General features: G+C 34.2%; 3 protein-coding genes across 3 annotated transcripts; 2 read left to right on the plus strand and 1 right to left on the minus strand.

Annotated features, from left to right (window-relative positions):
- Positions 1–464: 464 nt before the first annotated feature.
- LOC125077708 (ets DNA-binding protein pokkuri) lies at positions 465–4,547 on the plus strand. Its single transcript, XM_047689714.1, has 5 exons — positions 465–732; positions 1,714–1,990; positions 2,077–2,628; positions 2,710–2,959; positions 3,063–4,547. Exons 2-5 carry the CDS (start codon positions 1,723–1,725, stop codon positions 3,400–3,402), a joined length of 1,410 nt encoding a protein of 469 aa, XP_047545670.1. The 5' UTR covers positions 465–732; positions 1,714–1,722; the 3' UTR covers positions 3,403–4,547.
- Positions 4,548–9,250: 4,703 nt separating this feature from the next.
- On the minus strand, positions 9,251–10,167 carry LOC125077798 (single-stranded DNA-binding protein, mitochondrial). Its single transcript, XM_047689862.1, has 3 exons — positions 9,966–10,167; positions 9,761–9,845; positions 9,251–9,675 (listed from the first exon to the last, which is right to left on the minus strand). Exons 1-3 carry the CDS (start codon positions 9,981–9,983, stop codon positions 9,338–9,340), a joined length of 441 nt encoding a protein of 146 aa, XP_047545818.1. The 5' UTR covers positions 9,984–10,167; the 3' UTR covers positions 9,251–9,337.
- A 920-nt stretch (positions 10,168–11,087) lies between these two features.
- On the plus strand, positions 11,088–14,954 carry LOC125077771 (caprin homolog). Its single transcript, XM_047689818.1, has 4 exons — positions 11,088–11,310; positions 11,998–12,180; positions 12,459–12,625; positions 12,759–14,954. Exons 1-4 carry the CDS (start codon positions 11,188–11,190, stop codon positions 14,119–14,121), a joined length of 1,836 nt encoding a protein of 611 aa, XP_047545774.1. The 5' UTR covers positions 11,088–11,187; the 3' UTR covers positions 14,122–14,954.
- The last annotated feature ends 1,305 nt before the right edge of the window (positions 14,955–16,259 follow it).

The raw sequence follows: 16,259 nt of genomic DNA on the forward strand, positions 1-16,259 counted from the left end.
AACATATCGTAATTTAATAATGTTTAAATATATTATTTTGTGTTCATCACCATGTATTACGTCTATACTCACGGAAAGTAAGTAATATCCAATTTTCGGTCGATAATTTGTGTCGTTTCTAAGGTACTGCACAAACAAGGAAATATTACAATATTATTAAAAACTAGCACGCTGACGTAATCTTACCACACAACTAGCACTTCCGCATGCCCTAGGTATACAGTTTCCTCGTAAATTACAAATAAAACATACTGTTTAAAGGAGTTATCTGCAACTATTTATCATATAAGATCAACCTTATGAACTAGGTTCGCATAAACTCAGTTGCATTATATACGCAGTTAAAAATGGGACTCTATGCTCAAACAAGTTCCCGAAGTTTTATCTCATTCTCCGCTATATTATATGAGGCGAGGCGGTGTGGGGACGGAGGGGAGCGGCGGACGCGCGTCCGTCCGCCCGCGCCGCCACCGCATCGTCAGTCCGCGTCGAAGAGTTGCCCGCGACGCTTGTCTGCGAGCTTGATCCCTCAGATACGCTGCTGGTTTACGGCGTGCCGTAACACGACACGTTTGGAGGGACCGCCGCTGCTACGCGTGTGCCTGGTGCTCTGTGAACACTGGATACTGTGCTTCTAGTGCTGTGACAATGCGAATGTGCTGATTTTACAAGTTTACGTCTTCGCCTAAAAGGATTTTTGACGACACCGCCAGTTCCGGATCAGCTCAGCCGGTGAGTAGCGGTGCTTATCGCGAGCGGCAAGCCGCGCTATCTCGAACTCACGCATTTCCGACCCCGCCCGATAAAACCAACTGAGTGACTACTATCGATACAGAATTCAACAGGTCTTTAAAAAAGCTATTCTTAAAAGAACTTATTAAGAAGTTTACACCACAAAATTGGACCTTATACCTACAAAACTTTGCTACTTTAAACATATCTTATTTCTCATTGAGCAAGAAGTTTCTTATACAATAATACAACCATCAATGGTTGGGTGATAGTTCCTTATCATTATGTAACAATATGGTATTTTTTCTAACACACACTGGGTTGACACCTGTTTGTGGTACGAAAAAATACCACAAACAGGTGTCAACCCTAATGATTCAGTAATAGGGTTGACACAAACCAAATATTATAATTATACATAGTAAATATAATTTTCTTTTATGTTATAAACTAATTGAGACTTGTTAACAATGGCCATTTGCACTTCCTTAATGTTTACAATTTGTACAGTCGTACAAGCACGCACATTCACAATTATAAAAATACAGTGATAAACAGTTCTTACTCATATATTAATTTCAGAAATTCAGTAGTAGGAGTAAGATTTTATCGTATCAAATGTATTTTCAAAATTATAAAAATGTAATAATAATCGTCTATTTATTATTCCACTGTAATGAAGGATTTCATTGAATGAGATTTTAAGTTAATTTAACTTTTCCTAGTTATAACTTATATTTTACGAAACTATTAATATATACCGAACATATTATATCGGTATGAGCTATGTATAAATATACCGTTTACTTAATTTTTAAGAAGCAGAAATATAAAAATGAGTTTTGGTCAAATATAATACTAAACAGCGCCACCTGTCGTTGAATAGTCATTTAATTATAATTACACAATATCGAAGAAATATCTCATAAGCAAATCGACATTTTGAATATCAGTATTGATTATGGATTTTTGTCGTTACAGAACATCGTGATGAAAGTAGTTAGCCTACAACTGCCGTCAGGGCCCAGCATGGAGCGGTTACCGCTACCATTTAGCCCGACGGAACTTCTTTGGCGTTACCCATTACCTTGGGCGCCACCTCCACCTTCACCGCTTGGTGATACAAAGGCTCAACTACCAGCCGGTCTTCCTCCAGAACCAAGATTATGGACCCGTGAAGATGTAGCCGTTTTTTTAAAATGGTGCGAAAGGGAGTTCGATCTGCCTAATTTCGATATGGATCTTTTCCAGATGAATGGTAAATAAAAGAAATTACATAAATTTTATAAAAAAAGCTTTTGACCAAGTTTCAATTATTAATCAATATAAATTTTTCTTTTACAGGCAAAGCTCTTTGTCTTCTAACTAAAACAGACCTGGGAGAACGTTGTCCAGGTGCTGGAGATGTTTTACACAATGTACTTCAAATGTTGGTACGCGACGCAGCTCTGCTCGGTAGAGTACCATCCTCGCCAGTGACACCAACTGCGCGCGCTGCGCCATACCCACCATCACCACATTCACACCCTCCAACCCCTACTTGGGCAGTTGACGGATTCCACCATTTTCATAGCGCCGCTGCTGCAGCAGCACAGCCAAACTCTGTGACATTAAGTCCAGCACCCTCAGTTGACAGTTCTGGTAGCCCCCAAAGAGGAGAGGCTATGAACTACGCCCCTGCATATGCTCAACCAGTATCTGTAACAGCTCAAGCTGTGAGTTCTGGAAGTAATCACTCGGATTCTGACGAAGAAGCCCAGTTTTCTGCACCACGGTCACCAAAAGAAACTGCTCTAACAAGCCCTGCACCACAAACCCATGTGGTGCCACAACATTCACACTACAGAACTCAGCATAGGGAATTCTTTCCAAATGATATGCCTGAATCTAATACAAGTAAGTAATTAAAACTTAAACTTTAAATTTTTTTAAACCATATTTATAGAATTTTGTAATTAATTTTTATTTACTTTTTAGATGGAAGATTACTGTGGGATTTCTTACAACAACTTTTAAATGACCCAACACAAAGATACACAAATTATATTGCGTGGAAAAACAGAGAAACAGGCGTTTTTAAAATTGTCGATCCTGCTGGATTGGCTAAGCTTTGGGGTATTCAGAAAAATCATTTGTCAATGAATTATGACAAAATGTCCCGTGCACTGCGATATTATTATCGTGTAAATATTTTACGAAAAGTACAAGGCGAACGACATTGTTACCAGTAAGTTTCTTATTGATACAATTAAATTGTACAATAAATTCAAATATAATCATTTGTTGGTTTCAATATTTATAGTATTAAAATTACTTCTTAATTTCCACAGATTTCTAAGGAACCCAACTGAATTGAAAAATATTAAAAATATTTCTCTTCTAAGACAACAAATGAGTCCAACTCGGGTTCCACAACAACCTCCCGTAAAAACAGAAATGAAAGAGGAACGTTGTGAAGAGGACAATGTTGATGAAGATATGCCGACCGACTTAAGTATGACGGCATCCGAGCCCTGGCGGAAGCGAGCGCGTTCCGACCCCGCCCCCGCACCTCACGATAAACATCGTATCAGTGCACTCATCGGCGATAATATGATGTTGAAGCGAGAATCAGAGTATAACACTGAACATTATGCTCTTAATTTAAAAAGTGAAAAATGTGAACAATGATTTTCAAGGACATGTGACGCAGAACACTAATAGTGTGATTTATGTTTTAATTGTGAAAATTACTCCAGCAATTATATATCAAGTCATGTAACTCTCAGATATATCGGTCTTCCTTTAAAGAATATAAGTGGAATTATCAAAATAAAAATATATTTAAAAACTGAAAGTGCTTTGATCAATTGATATGATTGCTGGAGTTTAGACAGGGTATGGACCTAAAACGATGCCTTTGTGCCAAGTGATTTTTATCTAATAGTGTCAATTACATAACTAGTTAGAAAAAGGGACAAGAGTTTATTTGTGTTGAAGTCATAGAGACTATATTAATGTTTTGTGCAATGGACAATTTGTAACAGCTGACTGAATCTTGCAGTTATAAAAAAAAAGTTGCCAAAATCGTCAGCAGCCCTGCGCCTAACCTGCGGTTCGCAGTGAATTTGCATTTTTGTAAATTTAATTAGTTACATGTATGTTTATTTTTGTTTTTTTTTTTTGCTAGATTGCTGAAAATTTAAGAGTCAACATAGAATATCACACGAAATATTATTGTCTTCCATTGTTTTATTTTTTTTGGCAAAAATCAATTGTAGCATGTGAAACATATTATTAAAGCTACCACACCTTTATACCTGTATTAAAATTGGTAACTTTTATTTACATAGATTTTTTCATGTACACTTGTTCTATAAATTATGTTATTAATATAAATGTTGAAAAGACAATAATTTAACTAACCTACCTAAACAATGCCTTGAAAAATCAATCTAAAATTCCACTGTGATAAAAAGTATGAAGTGGTAGTCTTATAGAATATGCTAGGGCTTTTACTCAATGATTTCCAGCTACAATTTTCTGTGATCTCTTATAACAATATAGGTAAATAATGTAATAGAGCGTAAAAAATATCGTGTTTGTAAATATTAGGTTAAATAAGTTAGATTTTAAGTGAACCAAAAGAGTGTATGTATGGTTTGTCAAACAAAATGTGGAGCTTTATCAAAGTACCTAGGTATCAGTAAGAATAGTTATGATCGAGTTTGTATTTTTACAATAATTTCTATTTGGCGTTAGCCGCAATTTCCAACTTGTACACAATACAAATAAATATAATCTAAAATATTGTGTCAGATTATAACTTAAAATAAATGGAAGTAATGTTATTGTAATTTGTTTTGTTACATTTTATACATTCTACGTTTCAATATTCAAATGCACATGGTCCTGTTGAAGTACTAAAATGTTAATTTAACAATACTTAATATTTATAATAACAGTAACATCACGTGAATGCCCAACTACTGGCCATAGACCAAGATAAAAATAATTATCGAGTGTTAGTGATCAAACTAAAACGCATGAACCCTGTCATTATTGCTGTAAGCTACAAGAAACCTATCCTATCTATATAAAGTGAGTTTGTTTAACTTTCTCAAGTTACTCCATCGACCATCACATTTTGTATACGTGTTGTGAGAAAAGGACATAAGCTCCCTGGCACCTGCTGGCGCGGGCGGAAACTAGTAAATAATTAACATTACAATTAAAGGAAAAGCGTGCAAAATTGATTTTTTTTTATTATAAGAAGATTATAAAAAAGCGACCAATATGTTACATATGCACAAATACATCCTTATGGGATAAAAAGGAAATCGGAACTATGTGGTATTTTAATTTAACCCCTACATCTTCCGCTAAATAGGGAATTATTGCAATATATAAATCTGGGTTTACGTTCTATCGCAATTCGAATCTTTGAATTTTTTAGAAGTAACTAAGAAAATGAGCGTGATCGAATTAGATGCGTCGTAATTTATAAACAATAACGATGAGGCAACGTCACACGTCTCTCAAATCTTTATGAGACGTGTCTCGCTTTCATAAATACGCTTCTAGAAGTATAGTCTGTACCACTGCTTGGATAAGGTGTGGTACATGGTCCCCCATTGAGAGTTTGAAGCTTAATAAATAAAAAAGTGATAGGCACGAGATGAATTATCAAGACAAATGATGCACAATTGCACATCATCATCTCGGCTCTCTATAACAACAGCACCTACTAAGTAATAGATTTTAATTCATAAAATAAATACATGGTATTATCTTTGAGGTATTCTTAAAATATATTAATATTTTAACTATAATTTAACACCCTTATTTCTGAAATAAATATAATAATGATTATCTTTTTAAATATCCTAATGCACTTTCTTCGCTCGCCCGCCAAAGAACACGCAGCACTGCAACATCATACGATATTGCTTTTTTTTTTCATTTTTACTAATATCTACTAGTTACGATTAACGGCACAATAATCCCACTCCTCTGCAGTACTCTCATGGTAATAGTTTCCTCACAAATTTTTCCTTCATCGTCGAGCATGATGATAATATTAGGTCCTTACATTTGAAATTAGCGTTTTGTCGTACTACGCCATTGATCTGAAATATCTCCCCTTTGGTTAATAATTCCAAATTCAAATTTATAAATTTTTTTAGCTGGTTCATTTGAGTTTAGAAAACAGTTATTCATTTGTTTTTTCCTCATTATTTTTTTCTTTGGCATTGCTTATACCGCACAATGGAAAACATGAAATATCGGTATATTTACGTGTACGAGTTCTACCATAGCACCAGTGCTGCAGAAACAGGTCGAAGGATTAATGATGTGTACGGCGCTGGTGTCGCAAAAGAAAACACGGTACGATTTTGCTTTCAACGTTTTCGTTCTGGAAATTTCGACCTCAGAACCAACCCTGTGGACGGCCAGAGACCAAAGTGGAAAATTAAGAATATAAAGGCTATTGTGGAAGCGGACCCATCACAAAGCACTTCAGAGATAGCTGTAGGTTTCGGGGTAAGTGATAAAAAAAACTTGAACGATAAGTACCTCATGAATTGAGTGAATCGAACTTGCAAACACGCGTCGACTGCTCAATTACATTGCTCAACCGGCACATTAATGAAAGTATTTTAAATCGAAACATTACTTGTGGTGAAAAGTGGATACTGTACGATAATTGGAAGCGCTCGTCGCAATGGCTGAACCCTGGAGAGCCAACCAAATCCTAACCTAAACGAAAATTAACTTAAAAAAGTTACTTGTTTAGTGGACTAGCACCGGTGTCGTTCACTACAGCTTTCTAAAATCTGGCCTTACGATTACGGCAGATATATATTGTCAGCAACTGCAAACCATGAAGGAAGAACTAGCTGCTAAACCACCGAGATTAGTCAATCGCTCTAAGTCACTGCTGCTTCACTCCAACGCAAGACCACACACTGCACAACAACCAACCACTAAGTTAGATGAGCTACAATTGGAATGTCTGCGACATCCACAGGACTTCCCGGACCTTGCTCCAACAGATAACCATTTTTTTCCGGAATTAGGAACAACTCCAAACTCCAAACCACCTTCAAAGAGCGTATTGATTCTCGCCTTCATGGTTTTTTTAGTAATGAGATGGCAAAAGTGCATACATAAGCATGCATGCTTTGATTAATTAAATTAAAAATATATATATTCCTCCCGTACAAAACGCCAATTGCATATGTAAGGACCTAATAATAAACTAATAAAGACAAACAAAAGTGATGTTCTTATAATTAAGAATTATATCAAAAGAAAATTTATAATGTTTCTATTTTCGCCTTCGTCGGTGGTAATATGTTATGAGGCAAGTAAAATAGGCAAAAATATAGTAATAATATCACTATAATTTTATGCTAATTACCTTAATAAAAAATCCGGTTGAAATTTATGTAATTTAATATAAACTGATGAACTAATGACTCTAGCTTTTTTAGACAGATACAGTTGATTAAAAAGACGAGACGACGCGGTAAAAGAAACATTAATGCAAAATTATTGGAAGACATTAGAACGTCAACAGTGGTACCTACCGTAGGTTACTCGCATTTTAGAAGATTTTATGATACTTTACTTTTATAATATCAGAATACCCTAGAAATGTTGGGAATGCATTGATAAAATAGAATTGCGTCTCTCAAAGGGCGCTAAAATGGGTACGTTTCTGATTCATAGATAGAATAGCATGGAGATGTTTTCGATTTTAGTGAGATCAACAACAGTGAATTTCAGATGTCATGTTTACTTTTTATCTCGTTGGAAAAAAAAGAATTTTCGCATCGTTACATGGGACTCGCCGGCGCTGAGTGAGCCGGAATACCAGCGGCATCTACACTGTCTCGTTGGAGGCAACACGGGGCCGATTACACATGTAACCGTAACGCTCCAGCAGTTGGATACCTAAGCAGAGCTCCAAGCTAAAGGAGTTCCCGGGATACTCTGCGGTCATCGTCCACAAACGTCTCAACTGCCGAGCGTGGTGTCAATCACGCTCAGCAGCTAGAGATGTGCGTCGACATTAGCAGTACACGGCAGGGTGTAATGCACCGTGTCCAGTGGCGCACTACACTCGTGGCAGGATGGTACCACCCACCTAACTCTCCTGTGGAGGAGTTTATCGAAAATCCAAGCCTTTCTAAGTCTGTACATGCGTTTACAACCTATTCTCGCTACCCAGCAACTAAAATGAGGGCGTATCGCCTCCACAGGTAATAGGCATGCTGATGGGGACCCGAGGTCTTCCTCCCACCTGCGAATTAGAGGTCGTGGTTGGTGCCCTGATTCGCCCGAACTCCGTGATTCCTCCTCTTGGTCTGGCTTCAACCTGGTACCATTACACTTCTAATAAATCCTTACCAGTATATACGCCGGTGTTGTACATGTGTAGTGATTCGCCCTCTCGACTTGAATAGAAGGCAATCCAAGGCAGCAGCATTTAAATAATGTTGTATGTATGTACCTATTAACAAATTCAAAAACAAATAATCAATTATAGATGTTACAAATACATTTACAAATGTACTAATGAATAATAATTAAAATAAAAAATGTGTATTAAGTTACAAGACTTTAAAAATATAAAAAAAAAATGTCTATACTAAACAATTATCCATTATTTTATTATTGAAATATTAAAATTAAACTAAATTGGTGTAAACTGTTCTTATACAGATTTTTCTGCATGAAACACATAAATAAACTTTAAAATCATAATTTATCATATTCAATTTTGAATTATTTATTTTAGTGTTGCATATCAATAGTCCACTATTGATAGACTATCGATAGACTATCGATAGTTAAGGTGTTAGAGATAGTATTGATAGTCTATCAATAGTATTGTCACATTGACATGTGACATACTATAGGTAGTACCGATAGTATCAATAGCTCCCCTTGAGCAATACTATTTATAGTATTACTTTTAACGTAAACAATCGATAGTCCAATACTATCAATACTATTAATAGTATCGCTGCTACCAATAGTATTGCTTACAGAGAGCTAGCGATACTATCAATAGTATTGCCATAATCAATAGTATTGGTCATGGAGAGCTATCGATAGTATCTATAGTATTGATCAAAATAATACTATCAATAGTACTATGGATATCCTGAATAGTTTTGGAGGTCAATAATCAATAGTTCTGCACCACTGATATTATTTAGTCGCACCAATAAAAACAATATGTATACAATTCATACACAGTAGCACAGGACACCAGTTTTATGATATATTGTTAAATACTGTACCATTCCACACTTTTATGTCTGGCTATGTAGCATTAAATATACCCAAAATCATCTTCTATGTTTGTAACTTTGTTTTGCTGCTATTTGTAGATAAGATATTTTAACACTTTTCAATATAATATGTTACATAATTATGACATAGATTAAATAATTTAAGTTCTATTAAATGTTCAAAGTAATATAACTTTATAATTTTAAATTTGGTTAAATAAAAAATCATGACATAATCTAAATAAGTGTAATTAATCACATTTACCTCATGCTTAAAAACTAAACAACTATGATTTATAAGGATGTTATTTATAAGGATTTCAACTATTTTGAGGTTGACTTTGAAAAAATATTATATCATCTGCAATTACTGTTGATGCTGTTCTTACTTGTCCATCGTCTAATTTTATTTCGCCATACGATAATTTACCAGTGACATACACCCTTTGACCTTTTTTTAAATACTTGTAAACAGTGTCACGAAGCCCAGGTCGGAAAACACTCACTCTGTGCCAGTCTGTTCGTTGTAATATATCACCTGACTCATATTTATAGCTGAAATGAGTTGCGAGTGGAAAATTTATGACTGGATGCTCTTCAGATCCACGTTTCTGAGGATCAGCTCCAACTCGCCCCAATAACGTAACTTGATTGATAGCTAAAAAATTTATTTCAGTGAATATAACAAATATATATTATGAAATTTACATAGATTATACATTCATAAGCAATTTAAAACTCACTCTTTTCCGTATTCTGAGCTTCACATTGTGCTGTTGTCGTATGTAATTGTTGGGTTAAAACTATTCGACGAGCAGACGATGACACCTTTAAGAAAACGTCTAATATGAACTCTTAAACAAAACAGGTTGGAAGACAATAAATAACGACATACTATAAATTTTTTTTTTAGCCGGCGTCATTATAGGTTATACGAATGCCACTTACTCTAAAAAGACACTGCATTTTAGATTTCTTTTAATTATTGTTTTATATCTAAAAACAAATAAATAATAATATCTAATGTTATTTATATAATGCTTAAATAATCAGTGGTTTTTATGTCACAAGTCATAAACAAAATTATACAGGTATGTAAAAAAAGCCGCGTAATTTGCAAAATTGAAAATTAAAGGCTGTCTTCTACAGAGTAATGAGTACAGAACTACAGACTAATGAAAAATTAGCATAGAGTATATCAATATAATGTACACAGTAACGATATGAACACATAGCAATACTGCCAGATGGAAATAGAGTATATCCCCAGATTGCTATACGAAGTCGGTAAGGCCCCAATTTGGTATAGTTTGATGATAAAATGTCCTAATAAAAAAAAGACCTAAAATAAATAAATTATTGGATTATTTTACTAATATGATCGATAGTCTAGATTTGTCTAAGAATAAGCCATAGTAGCCATACAATAAAAAAATAAATAAAAATAGGAATCATAACATTTCTCCCTGAAGGCATTAAAAGTGTCAAAAATCAAAATCCATGACTACTACTGCTATAAAGACAGCTAACAAAAATACTTAATCTGAATAATAATAATTAATTATTACGTTTAGAAGTTGCAATTTTAAGTATTAAAGTCAATCACTGTAGCTTCTTAAATGAATTCTCAGTCATACGATAAGATAAATGTTCAACAAATCAATTTTGAATATGGAAGGCTGTCTTAACAAACACATTTTTATATCGAAAAAATAAAATGAGAATGTGTTATAATTGTTAATTTATTTACCTTTACCTCACATCTAATTATTAACCCGACAACAAGGTATTCCGCAGCAGTACTTACTATTGTAAAGGATATAGTAAGATCTAACTATATAATTTGCAAAAGTAAACACACAATAAACACATTTTTGTTGTAAAAGTTCCATTAAATTCGTAATGTAATATATATTTTTAAAAGAAACAACGCATTACAAAATATCATTTTATTTAGAATTTTATGATGGAGTTGCCATAAGTTTAACAAATGAAATACATACAGGGGTACCAACATGCAGAATAATGTAGCGGTCTCGTACGTTCGTTGACAGATGCTGTTAAATAAAATTGAAATAGGTACATAAGTAGATATATATACATATATAGATTTCGTCTTTATTTCAACTACCACCATACCCAATCCAGAAGAAGTTGTTGCCTGTGAAGGATGCCTTCAGCTGCGAATGCAAAGTCTGAAAAACCAGCTTCTTCGGAAGCTGCGGATAATTCACCAATACGACAGATTATGACTATTCTTGAACATAAAATTCGCAACTTGGAAAAAAGAAAGGTGAGTACATTGTACAATGCTCTCGGCATCAACAAACGCTTTGTATGTTATTTTTATCTGTAAGTCTTGTTTGTATCAAATAATGATTAGCAATTTACAATACCACCGAAAATGTATTTCAAATAAATATATGTCGTAAATCATATGCTAGTGAAATTAAATTGTATGTAAATACTGATGCGGTATTATTCCGTTGACGCCATTTTTACACATGTGCTCTATTAATTTTGCTTCTGCCATGACGCTCATAAAACTTTAGCATAAATAAAAGAGTTTCTCTGGATTTACAAATATATTATTAGATTTCGTAATAAGTTGATGTCTATTCTATTCGTCTAATCTTATTATTTATGTAGTTACACCTTACTCCTATAAATGACAATATTTTTCTCGTCGGAGTAAATATCAATAATAAGTTTTGTTTTACTTATAATGTTAGATAATTTATCCTTTTTTTATACTTGATAGACAAATTTAGTATAGAAATATGAAATAATTATTTTATTAAACCTTATATATGGCTACTATAAGCCATGTTGTTTAGTGTAAATTTTTGCAAAATAGATTTTGGATTTATTTTAGTTGTATCAGTTATATATTTCTATTTAATTGTGCTGCCATATCAAATTATTTTACAGTGGTATATAATATATAACAAATATATCAAAATACTTCTTTTCTTTACAGAGCAAGTTGACATCATACCGTGACTTGCAAAAGGCTGGTAAAGAGCTTAATGGTGATCAAAAAGTTGCCGTTGCTAAGTATGATGAAGTCATTCAGACATTGGAATTTGCTCGTGATCTTTCAAAGCAGGTGACTTCGATTGCTCTTTCTGCTGAGCGTGAAGCGAAGAAGCAGGCAAAAAAGGTAAGATAAAAGAAACTAACTGAAGAATACTCAATAATAAACAAATACTATAAGGATACTCAAAATGTTTATACTATTAAAAAGTATTAGTAATACTACTTCAGTAATATACTAACTACACAGCTATTTAAAGTATTAGTAATGTTAACATATTTGATGGAAATTAATAGATTTGTGACCATATGTGGGTATTTTTTTTATAGAATTTTATAATTTAAAATAGTAATATTGACAAGTAAATATTAACATATAATAGACGCTTTATTGTATCTTTCTAGGATGCATGGGTACGTTATACTGCAGACACTAATAAGATACGTGAGGTCCTACTGATTCTAGACTGTCTCATGCAAATGGGTAATGGTGAAGCAAGAGATGACTTTTTAAATGGTACTAATGGTGCTGCAAAGCTCACAGAAGAAGATTTAAAAATTTTAGATGATCTGTAAGTAACATTCCTATTACTGGATATTTTATTTAAAAGACATGTGTTTTAGAAGGATAAAGACTTATTTACAATTGATATAAAGTTTATTATAATATATTAAAAAGTAACCTATTCATATTATATATTTTAGGTATCCGGAAATAACTCCTAAGCATGAATTGAACGAAGAAGGACAACCAGGCTTTCATGCTTACACAATTAAAGCCGCTGAGCATTTGTATGCTATTATTGATGGTAAACCAAAAGAAATTTTAGGAACAACATACACCCATATCAAGGAAATCATAAATACTGTTCACGACTGTGGTTACTTTGATAAATCTGGAGAAATCATAGTTCCTGAGGCTGAAGATTGCCAAAATGTTATTTCAGAGGAAATTAATGATCATTCCCCTGAGTTAGAAGAGACTGAAACTACTGTTCCAGTTTATGGTCCACCAGTTGCCATTCCTGCTCCACCAGCTCCTGCTGTTGTGCCTGCACCTGGTTACCCTCTTCGGCCTCTGCCTCCAATTACATTGCAAGAAGTTGAACATGCATACTTTTCTCAGCAATATCCTCAACAAAGACCTATCTCTGAAGTTATAGGATCTCAAAACTTTTTCTTTCTCCAGGAATCTGAAATTGATAGCCCTGTAGGAACCCCACAGCCACCTATCTTGAATCAACCTTCTCCTCCCGCACCAATCCCAACCCAGACATTTACTAATCAACACTATGTCCAAATACCAGGTGGGCGTGTCCCTGAGCCAGGATCAATTCCTATGCCACCTCAGCCACATTTTCTTCCACACCCAGATCATACTGCTTATCAAGGAGTGCCACTACCTGCACCAATGGGGCATACACAACCCCCCCATGTGCCTCCTCAAAATGCGCAACCACAGCCTATGCAGCATAATCCACAGCCTGTCCCACAAGCTGTTCATATTGAGCAACAATCTCCAGTTCTGGTTGAAGAACAAAAAATGATAATTCCCAGTGAAGATAAAATTGAAGAAGAATCAAAAGAAAGTAGAAGCCCTGAGCGAGAAGAGGGTGATCGCAAAACTCAAGGTCAAGGCGATGGACAAAACAGATTTAGAAGATACCGTGGAAGTGGAAGGGGATCATCAAATGGTTTTCGTGGGCGTGGATCTTTCCAGAACAGACAGAACAATGATGGCTATCATGGAAGACATGGAAATGATTACCCTAACAGATTGAATAAAGAAGGATACCAAAACCGTCAGTATAATGATGGTTATCAAAACAGGCACGGAAAAGAGGGTTATCAAAACAGAAATTCAAATGATGGCTATTATGGTAATGGCGATACTGGTGATGGCCTTCAAAACGAAAATGGCGGACGCGATAGATACAATGATAACTCTCAGAACTATCAAGGTGGCTTTAAAAGTCGCGGCAGAGGAGGCCCTCGCGGCGGAACACGTGGTGCCCCTCGTGCCCCGCGACCCCACCAATACAATCGTAAACCAGAAAATGTGGAATAGCAGAAATAATATATCAAATAAATAACGGACTAAATCATTCGTGGAAGGCAAATTTCACCGGCAACAACGCGCTGTGGTAACAACAAACAAGAGATTATGGTAAAAAAATAAATAAAAAAAATTATAAAAAAAAAGTAAAATAATAAAACTTGAAACTGAATAAAAAATAAGTTACTTGAATTTAGATGTATGATATATGCGATTATTGTAAGTTACGTTAATTCTAGATTCTTGTATAGATTGTGTCACGCAAGTGACTAAAGTGACGCGACGGAGAGCCCGTGCTACTCTGCCGTCGTTGTTCAGTACCTCGTCCTCGTGATAAATTATGTACTGGAGATGTGCACACAATGACAAATAGCCATTTAATTGGGATCTTTTCCAAATCTCATTGACCTTTATATTTTAAATATGGTTCATTAAAATTTGGTAATTATATATGTTAAAGATAAAATATTGTTTTTTCGTTAAACTGAACATATATATATAATTATTTATTTATTTTTAAAATCAATATGCAAAAAAAAACATACAGCTATGTTGATTTTTGCTCTTGGCTCTTAAAATACTGAGCAGATATCTATTTTATCAAACAGTCATGAGCTTTTTATATTTTTTTGTGTAATTTTGCTACAACCAATATGCAATTTTTTTTTAAATTGTTTTTAATCTATTTAAATTACTATATATAAACGGCGACAAATTAAAATGGAAATCGTACAAATTTCAATAAATGTCGCTGTTATGTGATTGTTTTCCAGCTTCCTTCCCATTATTTAACATTGTTCTCAATAGAGGCTGTGTGCAAGCAAATTAAAAGTATTCTATGATTACTACTTGTTTAATTTTATTATAAATTCTCTGTAATTACATCTTTAACTAATCCTAAGCGTAGTCCATAAATTGATGTCTTTATTTGTTTATTCGCACTTCGTAGTCAGTAACAGCAGTGCTATTTTATGTTTTATAAGTAGTTAGCTATAGTACAAATCATTCGATCGAATTAGAATTGCTTATTTCGTTTGTCCACCCTTAATAATTTTCTTTCGATTTTTTTCCCGCATTTGTACAATAATTTATAGAAAAACATGAACATAGATTATTAGTGAACATGGTTATTATATTAGTAAAGGCCTAGTAAAATTGTCTGATTAAATCTCATTGTCTTAGATTAGATGTAGTATAATATTTGACAGTTGGCCAGTAGGTTGTTAGAGTAAGGACTAAGCCGGACAGTTGTAATAATCAGTATATAGTGTCAGTATTACCCAGGCCAGCCTCAAAAACTCTGTGATATTAGAACACCTACCTAAAACAAAAGGACAAAATGACATAAAATTATAAAAATACTATGTGCCCCGCCCTGGCTTTACACCAGGTGTACTCTTTTTTTTAGTCAGTAGAGTATTTAACTATAATTTTTTACCGACTTCAAAAAAGGTTATTGGTTTTATTTAATTAATTGTTGTCGACGTACTTGGTATAAAATGTTGGAACAACAATCAAAAGTGAATTTCGACTATCCAATACATTATGGGTGGATAGATGAAACGTAAATAAAGCCATTTGAATAGCTATCATCCGTCGGTAAATTAACGCAACTCAATTGTTTAATCGACGCGACAAGTGTGAGAAAGTGGCCACACTTCGTATTCTATAAATATCAATAAATCATAATCATAGTTAAATTTTGACAGACAGTTAAATCTTAACAGTAGCGATTTTCGTCTTTTTATCATAATTATTAAGTGCCAGTGAAGATGATAGAAAATAAATATTTTTTGTATTAAGCTTATATATTATATACTATCATTGCAGATTATTCCATTATATTATATTAATTTGATAATCGTATGGATAGCGGCGTCAATCTATCGCTAACGTTCAGCTTATGAAGGGACTTGGTGTATGCGCATCACTTCATGCGCAGTTCATAAAATGTCGGTAGAACATTGATGAATGCGTCTAATCTTTCAACGTGTATAACGCATTATCATTTTTCGTTATTCACGATGTCATATTGAACAGACCTTTTGGTCTGCGGAAAAGCGCAGATACACATCATCGAACACACACGACATCGAGCCGTCTGATTTAACTTTGTAAATTCGACTCGCTATAATATATCGTTGCCGTAT

This window comes from Vanessa atalanta, chromosome 4 (assembly GCF_905147765.1).
Source record: "Vanessa atalanta chromosome 4, ilVanAtal1.2, whole genome shotgun sequence".
NCBI lineage: Eukaryota > Metazoa > Arthropoda > Insecta > Lepidoptera > Nymphalidae > Vanessa > Vanessa atalanta.

Excerpts from the sequence above, each read along its gene's own strand:
- LOC125077708 (XM_047689714.1), top strand. The coding sequence starts at position 1,723 with ATGAAAGTAGTTAGCCTACAACTGCCGTCAGGGCCCAGCATGGAGCGG. Across the intron at positions 2,629-2,709 it reads TATGCCTGAATCTAATACAA|ATGGAAGATTACTGTGGGAT; the intron begins GTAAGTAATTAA and ends TTTACTTTTTAG. Across the intron at positions 2,960-3,062 it reads GGCGAACGACATTGTTACCA|ATTTCTAAGGAACCCAACTG; the intron begins GTAAGTTTCTTA and ends TAATTTCCACAG.
- LOC125077798 (XM_047689862.1), bottom strand. Across the intron at positions 9,676-9,760 it reads AGCTCAGAATACGGAAAAGA|CTATCAATCAAGTTACGTTA; the intron begins GTGAGTTTTAAA and ends TAAATTTTTTAG.
- LOC125077771 (XM_047689818.1), top strand. The coding sequence starts at position 11,188 with ATGCCTTCAGCTGCGAATGCAAAGTCTGAAAAACCAGCTTCTTCGGAA. Across the intron at positions 12,181-12,458 it reads CGAAGAAGCAGGCAAAAAAG|GATGCATGGGTACGTTATAC; the intron begins GTAAGATAAAAG and ends GTATCTTTCTAG. Across the intron at positions 12,626-12,758 it reads TTAAAAATTTTAGATGATCT|GTATCCGGAAATAACTCCTA; the intron begins GTAAGTAACATT and ends TATATATTTTAG.